At 40.7% G+C, this 12,313-nt stretch overlaps 1 protein-coding gene across 7 annotated transcripts in view; it reads left to right on the top strand.

Moving 5' to 3' along the window:
• The window catches only part of CHD6 (chromodomain helicase DNA binding protein 6), a 261,441-nt gene that overhangs the window by 180,351 nt on the left and 68,777 nt on the right, over positions 1 to 12,313 (top strand). For all 7 annotated transcript variants that reach the window (XM_077168258.1, XM_077168263.1, XM_077168247.1 and 4 more), the window contains one exon: positions 4,132 to 4,327. In XM_077168258.1, coding sequence (XP_077024373.1) covers positions 4,132 to 4,327 — 196 coding nt within the window. The remainder of the gene's footprint in view (positions 1 to 4,131; positions 4,328 to 12,313) is intronic.

A 12,313-nucleotide genomic window follows, 5' to 3' on the forward strand; every position in this document is an offset into this window, starting at 1 on the left:
TCTTGCCTAGATGGTGGAAATTTAGCTGCTAGTATAGTGGGAACTGATGGGAGAGGAGGGGTAGTGATAGCTAGGGGTCTCAATAGTCTTGTCTCTCTCCCCTTTAATCATTATTGTAACTTCACCTTTAACTGCAATCTCCTAGAGTAGAGGGGTGAGAGCCTCTGTTTACCCTCCCGAGGTTGAGGTGGGTGATCTAGGAGGCTGATAGATACTGATCAAATATCCAACCAGTTCCCCTGTTTGGACTCACAGGTCCCTTGGCTTGTTCAGTGTTAAATTGGGTTTGTACTCTCTAAGGATTCTGCTTTCTTCAAATCATTTACCAGTTGACCTGCTTTTTAGCTTCTAGACTTTTGTCATCGCTTTCTCCAGTTTATTTGTTGTGGGTTTATTTGGGGGAAGGGAGAACTATGCTTTTCAAAAATATCCTTTTACTCTCATTTTACTAGAGATTTGAGGATATAAAAAAAATTAAATGAACATGTTAGTTCATAATCTTCAACTGGATTCTTTAGTTTTCTTTTTTTACTTTTAAACCTTCAGTCCTTTTATAATTTTGGTAAATGGCGCATGACGGGTCTAATTTTATTTTATTTCCAAATATGTCTAATTTCTAACTACCATTTATTAAATAGTCCATTCCCCCATTCATATAAAATATTATCCATAAAATATACTGAAGTGTGATATTTGCTGTGTGTCTAGCCTTCCTTTTCTTTTGATCAATACTTATTTTCCTTTACTTGTCATGTATTATTCCAGGTGAACTTCAGAATTATTCTTTTAATCTATCCCTGATCACTCCAGCCCCTCAGTGGGGTTGGGGGGAGGAATATGCACACACGCACATGTACATATCTATCTCTATGTACATATATCCATTTGTTGAGATTTTGATTGGCTTTTACACTTAGGACTAGTATCTATGGGAAATGCTATCCATTACACTTCTTTGGGCCTTTTATATTCCCCATTCATTCGTTTACTATTTATAACATGCCTACAATGTGCTAGAGCCCTCTGTGGGTGGTGGGGGCATAAAGATGAACATATCAGTGTGGCCTGTAGTGTCATGCATATTTCTTAGGGAGTTTAATCCTAAGTATTGTATATGTTTGTGGCTATTCTGAATGGAATCCTTTTCACTCATTATGCTTTCCACCTGGTTATTAATGGGAAATGAGCAAGTTGTTCATTTCCCTTCAGGCCTTCTGAGGTCAACATTTCTTGTTGTGCTAAGAACTTCTGTCTCTCTTTCTCTCTCTCACACACACACACACATTAACATACACATTCATTTCCCCCTAATAAACAAAACACACAGAGGTTTTCTAGGGTGCTACTTGTTTCTCATTGAGACTTGACAGAGACTTAAGATTACAGTTTGATAAGCGACATTAACTTCTAAGGATTTCATTCAAGACATGTTTTTGCTGTGCTGAAGTTTGGTGTGGAAAATTTTATGTATTTCTTCATTCAAACTTACTAGTCCTCAAGAATTTATTTGTTTTTGAGCCTCTTTGCTTCTCCAGCTGTCAGTATAGTTTGTTTCCTTTTAATTTCATGCCTGGTTCTCATACAGTAATGAGGGCATAGCCAAAGGGTCAGAAGTAGAGAGAGGTGGGGAGTGATTTAAAAGAATCAGATAATTGCACTTTAATTTCATGTTCTTCGGAAGCACTCCCTCAAAATTGATCAAATTATGGAAATGGGAACTGTTGTTCTAACTGTCCTGCACCATTTCTAGAACTGTTGCTGTATCGTAGCTGACGACACTGTCTTATTTTATGGGAATTTTCACCCCTGCGTGCTGACTGAACTATGTATCATCACTGTTTGGTGACCTTTCGTCCCCCTCAGGGCTCTGCATCCTCAGCCTTGCTCAGGCGCATAAGCACATAGCTCAGTATTCTCTGAGGACTAGGGGTCCAGGCATCACACTGTACCTACAGCACAGCCGTTCCTCTTGGGGTGGGGCAGTGATGGTGGTGGTCGCGGCGGCAGCTACCGTGGAACTGAATCTCAGCCCTGTCTCCTGACTCCAAATCTTGCGCTTCTTCCACCACTGCACATACATGGCCAAACTTCTGTGAGTACTTGTTACACATCCTTGGTGCATTGATTTATTAAAATCATTTTGATAGCTACAGATTCTGCTATACTTGCTGTTAGATTTTTAAATTTCCTAAGTTTGCTAGTATCTCCTATTTGTCTTTTAAATTTTTAGAGAAGCCTTTCCATCCCATGGCACTTGAATGTAAGGGGCTGTGTGAAGTGTGGGTCCTGATCAGATCAGTTTGGACTCTGCGCACACACCAGACGGGTGACCGAGGTGACTGAGCAAGTCACTTACCTTTTTTTTAAAGATTTTCCTCAAGTGCAAATTGGAGACAATAATGGAAACTACCTCATAGGATTATTGTGAGAATTAAACTAATGATGCATATAAAGCATGGATCACATTGTCTGGCACAGAGCTGACAGTTCTTTAGAGCTTGCTGCTAATATTCCTGTTGTGGTTGTAATTAACAGTAATGATAATTATGTCTCATTCAGTCATGTGACTCTTAGCTGTTGTCTTGTGACACAAGATCTTTATCGTCTGCCTTGATCATAATCCTGTCACCACCACCCCTGTTTTATTTATTTGCCAATGTAATCCCCGTGTATTACTCTTGAGTTTATTATTTTATGAAAAGAAGAAGAAAGGGGAAAAAAATCCCAATTTCAGATGTGAATACATCATGGCTTTGTAAGATGACGGCAGTATGTATTCTCAAGTGTTCCTTTGCTTTGTACATGTTCTTTATGAATCTGAGTTCGCCAGGTTTCTTTACATGTATTTCCTTGTGTTGGTTTCTTTACATGGATTTTCCTTTTCCTCAAGGAAGTCAAAATTATATTGTCAAATTTAGTTTTCTAGAGCATCCCCACAGAGAGTCATCTAACCCTAGAGTGTCTGTTCTTATTCTCATACCAGTTATTTATCTGAAGTTTGAGAGATCTGATTTCCCAAACTTTGGATCACCAATCTGTCATTTGTGAGGGTGCACATTCTTTGCTATTGCCAGCTCAAGGGTGACTTGGCCCTTCTCAAGGTTCCTTCCACTTTACCACCCAGTTGTTGCTTGTTGGTCAACATTGGGCCCAACCTAACATCCCCTTGTTAATTCCTTTTACCTTCAGCAGGTAAGTAAAAAAGAATGGCACACCCAGCCAACAGTCCAGACTGCTACCATGTCTTACCTCTGTGTTAATCACATGACCTGCATCACAAAGGTACCTTCTGTATTTTCTGTCTGAATGGACAGATAGAAATATTGCTCTGATAATAGTTTTAGTCTCATTCTCTTTCCTTGTACCAGTAGTTAGAGCTTCTCCACCATGCTTTCCACCTTGTTTTTTCTACATAGATATATGCCTTCTTAATGATATTTAACTTCACTTCATCAGTTTAGTTTCCTCTAAAAATTCTTCAGTTCTCCACCCCACCCCCACCCCCAAAAAAACCTTTCTTGTGACTCATTCTTACTTGTTTGGCAGTATGCTCCCCAGAAGACTTTGATTTCGGCTATAAACTTGGAGGTTTTGCTATGTACCTCTTCTAAATTCTAGAGCTTTGAGAAACTGTTAGGCTGAGAATGACCAGCCCAGATGTAAAAAAGACTGCCTGTTGGTATTTCTTACCATCCTTAGTTTACCTTAAAACCCTAAAGACTGACTGGAACTCTGATTCCTTATAATGAGCACTACTGAAAGAAGATGATTGAGGCTTTTATTTGCTTTTCTTGGTCTTACGTTAGATTAGTGCAAAGTATTAACTGGAATTTCCTTGAGAACTAATAGATTGGGTAGTGGGGATTAATGTCATATGTTTACAATTCTTCCAATCCCCTTTAGTTTGCTGCTGGGCTTTGTTGTTTTGGGGGTCATTTCAAAATGCAGTTTTGTAAGTATCTGCCCTGCTATTTATCTGGGTGGGGGATTCCTTCTAGACTGCTGTCATTTGGTCCAAATTTAGAAATAAGAAGTTTAAGGCCCCTAGTCAACAGCTTCCTGCATTGTTCTGCTGTTCTCTGTTGAAGTCATGATTAACACCTGGGCTTTCATTCGTTTGGGTCCCCTCAGATACACCTATGAGCGAATTGATGGGCGAGTACGGGGAAATCTACGCCAGGCAGCCATCGACCGGTTCTGTAAGCCAGACTCAGACCGCTTTGTCTTTCTTCTGTGTACCAGAGCGGGAGGCCTGGGGATCAATCTCACAGCTGCTGATACCTGCATCATATTTGATTCAGACTGGAATCCACAAAATGACCTGCAGGTAACCACTAGAATGATTGCTGTTTACCTTCGCTTCCCCTATACCCAAGAACATCATGACCTGATGTGGCTTGGCTGCAGAGTGTCTGCCATGCTCCTTGCTATGGTGTTAGCCAAGTGACAGGTTTAGGGGTCTTGTTCAGGGGGGTGAAACTGAATGAAAAGTAAATGTCGACCCATCCCACTAATCAAAGAGTGGTTCTTTCCTTCCGCTTGAAATCAGATGGAGTTTCACAGCGGTGGCCTCCAAATACAAAATAGAATTGCTGTTTAATATTATTATCCAACATAAAGAAAGCTTGACTAAACTCTTTCATTTCTGATATGTGGATTGACTCTGATTTTCACTTGGTTTGTTTGTCAGATGGTTGTATGTCGTATAGTAAATGAGACAACCCAAAGGTCTTGGAAAGTTCCACAGTGTGGCAGGGTTGACAGAGACTCCATTACTGCTTCATTTGTTTGCTGCTTAATGTAGCGTATTAGAGATCAGTGTGCCTAGTGGATTTGCAGATTATGTTTTCTAGTTCTCCCGCAACTAAATGACAGGCACATTTGGAGTTAATACATAAAAACCAAGTATTAAAAAAAAAAAAAAAGAAAAATGACAGAGCTAATGTTCCTCCTGGCTCAGAGTTCTTCGTCAACCCTGTTTAAGTGAACACAATGAGAGTCTCACCAGGTGAGGCAGACGATCTCACCAGGTGAGGCAGACTATCTCACCAGGTGAGGCAGACTATCAGCCAGAAAGATTCTATATTCTCAAGTATTTAAGAACATAGAATTACATCCTTATCTTTATTTCGTGTACTTCATCCTAAGTGTATATCGTATCTTGGGTTATTTGCTAATGCTCGGAGTGTGAATGTGTAGTGGGAAGTGTGGTTCAAAACCTTTTTCATGATAGGGGTGATTGATCAAAAAAAGTTGGGAGGGGCGGGCCACGGTGTCTCAGCAGGTAAGAATGCTTGCCTGCCATGCCCGAGGACCTGGGTTCGGTTCCCGGTGCCTGCTCATGTAAAAAAAAAAAAGAAAAGAAAAAAGTTGGGAAGCTGATGTTTCACAAAACTAAAGAGGTACCCTAAGAGCTACTGCAGAGGAAGAGATGCAGGGAAGAAGGAGGCAAGTTGAAGGGACTCTGAGTTTCTTCCCTACCCACCTACATCACATGGTCTTTCTGCTTTGTCTTTCATCTGATGAGTTTTCAAATAAAGTTTTGTCTGAATGAAGCAGCCAACTAGTTGAAAATCGATGTTTTAAATTATTATATTGGAAACACTTGACTAAATCTCAGGAAAAATATGATAAGTCATTGTAAAGCACATTGTGTGGCATTATGTTCAGCATCCATCTTCAAAGAAAAGAGCTGTTAAAGAATTTTTGGTGAAAGGATGTTAAAATCAAAGTTAACTTGCTAGATACAATGAGTAACCAATTTATTAAAGTGCTATTCAAAATTAAAATAATAAGGAAAAATTAATATCTGATGAGGTCATTAGCAAGAACCCTTAGAGGGTAATGTATGCATCAGCAGTTGGATAATGTATCCCCATCGACACGCATGGAGCAGCTGCCTGTGTTTGCAAATAGTTTTATTTGACAGCTTCATGTCATTGTGTATGGCTGCTGTAGTTATAGTGGCAGAGTCAAGTAGCTGTGACAGCACTTCTTAGCCCACAAAACCTAAAATATTTACCATCAGGCCATCTATAGAAGATGTTTGCCAACCCCTGATAAAGATGATTTCTTATGTCCTTGAGAGCAATAAAGTTCTTTGCTCATTTACAGTGCTCACTTGACTGAGAGGCTTGGTCCCTTGGAGAATGATGGAGAAAATGAAATTCGTTGGCCAGTTTGAGACCATGTTAGCTGGACATGCACAAAAAGGGAATATCCAGTAAGAAAAAAATGATGGAGTTGGCATTTAGAGATAGGTCATGACCAGAGACAAAGATTTTGAGATCACCCTGCTTTACCTAGGTAAAGTCTCAGCATTAACAGGTAATAGGTACAATGCCAAGAAATGGAAGCAGAAAGAACAAGAGTATTCAAATCTGATGGAGAAGGTGAAGTCATCTGAGGTAATTGTTTGCTGTGTGTATCACCAAAAGGGTTCTGGGACTGTCCAGAATTAGAGTATCGAGAAGGGAGAAGCTTTGGAATAATGTTGTTAATGTTGACTGCGGGGGATCTGGCAAGATATGGGAATAGCAGTGAAATCCAAACTGAAATCGGGTAGTGTGAACTTTTTAGGGTGCTCAGTTAGTTTCTGTACTCCTAATGCTCAGCCTGAATGATGAAACAAAGAATACAAGTACTGTGATTGATCCATGATGGAGGCTTCTACAGAGACTGTAGCACGAATTTAACAAGTGAGTCAGTGATGCTGGTAGCCTCTTGGTTTTCCATACTGGCTACTCTGCTCTTGAGTCACTAGTTTCTGTTTTTTTGTTTTGTTTTGCCTTTTTGTGGTGTTTTGGTTTTGGTTATCCTTATTTAAAGTTCTGTAACTCAGAGAGAGCTGTCACTCTTTACTTTTGAAATATCTGACCAGACTGGGTAGGAAAAAGAAACTTGAAAAGAGCAATTTTACAACAGGGAAGTGCATTGGTGGCTTTTGGGGAGAAGTATTGGTAGACTGTAAAAAAGATATGATAGAAAAAGGATGGTCCAAGCGCTGAGTCTCCCATAAAGATGAGCAAGGCTCTGTGCTTATTTGGTATGAGGTGGAGCAAGAGGGCTTGAGACTATCCACAGAATGATGCACACTCAGTAGACACATGCACTTGCCCTGGCAGTGTTCTTTTGTACTCAGGTGTTAGAAATGATGAGAAGACAGAGTCTGAGTACTAGAACCCTTAGACCATCTGTGATTCACAGGAGTACAGCTAAATCAACTTAAATCTGTGAAATAAGATGCTAACCCTAACAGTAAAAACTTATTCAGACCATTCTTTTGAAGTAGGACATGGTAACACATGCACAATCATTTACACACACAAATATGCACGTACACAGATATTTTTATAAATAAGGTTTTCAATCATCTGTAGGTCTTAAGGTTACTGAACAACCATAATTCCTGCTCTTGATATAACATGTTTGTATTTCCTTTGGCAGATGGACTTGATCATAACCCATAGGGGTAGGTTGAGGTATATACTCCTAGTAGAAATGTCAGGGCCACAGGAAAGAAAATCTCATCGTGATCAGAGTCTTACTCTCTTCCCTAGAGGAATTTGAGCACAGTTTCGAGTGTCCCAGTTCAGGCAATAGAAAAATTTGTGTGTCCAACCTGGTCTCATACAGCCTGGGAAGAGCAGATACAGGCCATGGTTTTCCTAGTCAGGACACCATGGGGAAGCAGTGTCAGTGCCTCAGAACCTTGAAAGTGAAGTCGTCCTCATTAGGGGGAGAATAGACCCCACTAAAGATGGCCTGTTTCCCTGAGGCAGGCCTGCAGATGGACCAGCTTCCAGGACTGAAGAACAGAGCTTCATGCTCTGCAAAGTCAGCTGAGAGTCAGAGAATAGCATTTCCTTTCCTGGTGCCTTTTCATTATTATTAGCAAAAGTTCAAGCATCAGCCCAACTTCTTTGCTGAGATTTTCTGTTCTTTGGGTATAGAATTAGAGGTTTAGAAGTTTTATTTTGTTTTGCTTTTAATCTAAGTCTTTATAAAATATATGAATGTCATATCTTGGTGTTTTTTGGTTTTAGGTTTTGGTTTTGTAAGTCTGAGGGGTCCAGTAAAGCACATACCTCCCCCTATCCTAGATCTGAACCAGTTACAGAATAGATACAAGAATGAAATGGAGAATTAGAGTATTAGTAAATTGTACAGCTGGATTAGGTAATACAGCGCAGCCTCTACCCAGAATTAAGCTTTCTGAGACCCCTGAACACCCCTTCCTCCCCATCCCTAAGTTAAACTTATGTGCCCAGAACTGCTGGCAGCCGTCTGTGGAGGAGAGTCTGTGCTGGTAAACCTGCCAGTGGCCCAGAGAACACTCTCTGCATTCTACAACAGATGTGGGAGAGGTGTTAAGGCCACACAAGTTTAATTCCTGTCCCATCTCACGTTGGAGTAGAGAAAGGATGGAGGATAGAGATGGTGAGAGGGACAGACTCTGTTCTGTTCCTACGTGGGAACAGCACTCACTTTTGGAAATACAGAGAAATAAGACTCTCTCCATGGTATCTACTCTGTTAGCTTAGCTTCTCTTTTCCCTTCCCAAGTCCTCACTCCAAGAAAAGTTAAGGCACAGGTATTATAGGATCCACAGTAGGAACTAGACACTACTTAGGGCAGGAACAGGGCACAAGAGAGATTAAAATTCATACTGAAGGACCTCAACAGTATTATTTTATCTAGATTGTCAGAGGCAAACAAATTTTTAGTTCCCGCAAGGGAAGATCTTATCTAGGGATGTAGGGTAAATGCCACACCTTTTCTCAAACCTTGAATGTACCTGTTCAGTCAATGTATGTAAAAAAGTTAAGAGTGTAAGTTCACCTTTTCTCTCACCTTCATTTGGAAAGCACAAGCTATGATTCAGCTCTGAAACTTCAACAACAGTAGCTTTTTTTGTCTATGTTTCCTGCAACACCAGGTTAAGAAAAAACAAAAGGGGAGGTGGCAGTAATCCAAGAAGGAAAAAATAGCAATGAAAAATTAGTTTCTCTCTCTCTCTCTCTCTCTCTCTCTCTCTCTCTCTCTCTCTCTCTCTCCCTCCCCCCCCCCCCCCCCCGCCCGCATCAAGAAGAAGTCAGTACTGCTGCTACTCTCCCTCTCTCTCTCCCCATCAAGAAGAAGTCAGTACTGCTGCTAGCTCTGAGGATATAGGTGGGCCTCTTGGGAATAGCAGAGAATCAGAGTCTCCTGAAGCCTCTTCTCTCAGAAACCACAAGCCCCTTCTTCTTTCATTGCTTCATGATACTTCTGATTCTTTTTCTCTTGGGTGGGCTTTTTGCCCTTGGAGGCAAAGGTCCCTTGGGGGCTGTACAGGGTTCAGGGTAACAGTGGTGGTGGCTGCACAGTTCTGTGTCCTTCCTTTTGCTAAGGTTCCTAACGGGAGCATTCTCAAAGTGTGAGAGGAGATGTGCTGGCAGAGAGTACAGCCACAGTGTAGTGCAGCTGTTGTATGTCAAAAGCGTTTTGAAAGCGAGAAGAAAATTGCAGCCTAAGGAGCCAGAGCCCCTTCCATGATCATTAGAAACTGGTTCCAGGAACCTAACACTCTGCTTAAGAAAGGAGAGGTGCTGGCTTTGCCACTACCTCTGCTACTACTATATTGTTTAGCAACACCCTTCTTGCCAGTTCATGTGCCTGGAGCTTGCAGGACTAGATCCTACAGAGCTTATTTTTTTTTGCTAGAAGAAAGTTAGAATCTGTGGGTGCAGGCACACATGCTCCATTACACAGTTCATTCATTCAGTGAATATTTATTGAACACAGCCATAAGCTACCCTGACCAAGTTTTCTGCTCACATGGAACTTTCATTTTAGTGGGTAGACAAACAATAAACAAATAAAAATAAAGAAGATAATTGCAGATAGCAGTCAGTATTGCAAAGGAAATAAAACAGAATGAGGGTATAAGAATGATGGGATTTGAAAACCCTGATTTAGGTAGCTCTGTGTAGGAAGCCTTCTTTAAGATGATATTTGAGCAGAGGCCTAAATGATGAGAGGGATCTTAAATGATGAGCACAGAAGAATGAATGTCTGGACAGAGGGAATCAAATGTGCAACTGCATGGAGTGGGGGTGAGCATAGGTGGCACTCCGGAGGCACAGGATGGGATAAGGACTTAATTACTATGGCATCACTCCCAAGCGGAGTCAAGTTTCTTTTGTTTTTCACTTTTTTCACTCCCTGCTCATTATTTCTGCTGCTCTAAAGCATCCTTTTCCCATTCTGTAAACTCATCTCTTTCTTGTTCTTAACTGTCTCTTGACTGATTTATCTGACACATTTATTGAGCCCCAGACACAACACTAGGCCCCGGGGAAACAGCAGTGCTCATGACTTTGATTTGATCTGATAAGCTAAGGCAGACAGTAGAAAAAAGTGCAGTGAGCAGATCTCTGTGCTATTTCCCAAAGGCATTTTCATTTTTAGAGGGTTTGGTACCTTACTCCAAGGAATAAATCTGGAGCTGGAAGTTGCAGGAAAAAACATAGGCCTGCTAAGAGGATAGTCAAGGCAGGGCAACTTCCCAGTGCTTTCCTTTTTATACTGCATAGATAGCCCTTTTAAAGTATTAAAGAAAATAGTTTTTCGGAGTAATAAAGGTGGTGATTTGGGAAACTGTTATGAGTTAGGAGAGAAATCAATATTGTACTTGATTCTTTGTATCAGCTATTTAATACTCACATAGTTTAAAAGACGTGGTGTTAGATTTTTCTGAGCTCTGGGCATGAAACTAATATTAGTAAATTGGGGGCCTGGAATCAGTCTGGAATCTGCCACTGCTTGGGCAACTGAACCAAACCCTTTTTCTTCCCGTTACAGTAGCTAGAGGATCTGTACATACTTTTCATATTTAAAAAAATTTTTTTCTGAACATTATTATTTGTTTCTCTTAAGCCTTTGTTCAGCTTATACGTATTAAAAAATGAAAAACAAACTATGAGACTGCAAATCATGCCTGAGAACATTAGAACTCTAGATTTTCCCTGAGGGCTGGGGTAATACTTGTGCTCCTTGTTTGTATTTATACCTTTGCTGGTTCATCTTATTTTGACTTCATCTCAGTATTGCCCTTGTTCAAATATATCTCTATCTACTTCATTTTTTATGTGAGTTCTAATTAGGAAAATAAGGAATGTATGATAAATTGTTTAAGATTTGACTATAAAATGACAAGTCTCTTAAATGTGACAGGACTTCATCCTTTGTCTTGTAGATAAGTCATCTTGGAAGAGTATGTTTATCTCCTGGTGTAATTTAGCTGCTTGTGACAGTGGTTCTCTCCAACAGAGATTTTTTCCCCCTCAGTTACCAAGAAGTTCAAAGATGGGAAGTCCAGGACTGTGCTGGTTTGAAAGGAAGTATGCCCCCTAAGAAAAGCCATGTTTTAATATAAATCCCATTTCATAAAGGTAGAATAATCCCTATTCAATACTGTATATTTGAAACTGTAATGAGATCATCTCCCTGGTTGGTGTGATTTAGTCAAGAGTGGTTGTTAAACTGGATTAAGGGATGACATGTCTCCACCCATTTGAGGGGGTCTTGATTGGTTTACTGGAGTCCTATAAAAGAGGAAATATTTTGGAGAATAGAGACTCAGAGAGAGCAGAATGACATAGCCACGAGAAGCAGAGTCCACCAGCCAGCAGCCTTTGGAGATGAAGAAGGAAAATGCCTCCCGGGGAGCTTCATGAAATAGGAAGCCAGGAGAGAAAGTAGCAGATGATGCCTTGCTTGCCATGTGCCCTTCCAGTTGAGAGAGAAACTGTGACTGTGTTTGCCATGTGCCTTTCCAGATGAGAGAGAAACCCTGAACTTCATCGGCCTTCATGAACCAAGGTATCTTTCCCCAGATGCCTTTGATTGGACATTTCTATAGACTTGTTTTAATTGGGACATTTTCTCGGCCTTAGAACTGTAAACTAGCAACTCATTAAATTCCTCTTGTTAAAAGCCTTCCGTTTCTGGTATATTGCATTCCAGCAGCTAGCAAACTAAAACAAGGACTAATGCAGTGGCTTCATAGTGTCACCAGAGTCGCAGATTCCTTTAGTCTTTCTGCTCCCCATCCTCAGTGTGTGTGGTTTACATCCTCCTGCCCTCAAGACGGATACTATGATGTTCAACATGGAATATCACAGAAGGAAACTGTGCCCTTCTCAGGGCATGTCAGGGGGTGCATGATGATAGTGGGGCACATCACTGGTGATGCTACCATGATCGCTTGGTTAAGTTGGTGTTGTGTCTGCTGGATTTCTCCACTGTACAGTGATTGTTTTTGCCTTTAAAA

Source organism: Tamandua tetradactyla, chromosome 1, assembly GCF_023851605.1.
Source record: "Tamandua tetradactyla isolate mTamTet1 chromosome 1, mTamTet1.pri, whole genome shotgun sequence".
Taxonomy (NCBI): domain Eukaryota; kingdom Metazoa; phylum Chordata; class Mammalia; order Pilosa; family Myrmecophagidae; genus Tamandua; species Tamandua tetradactyla.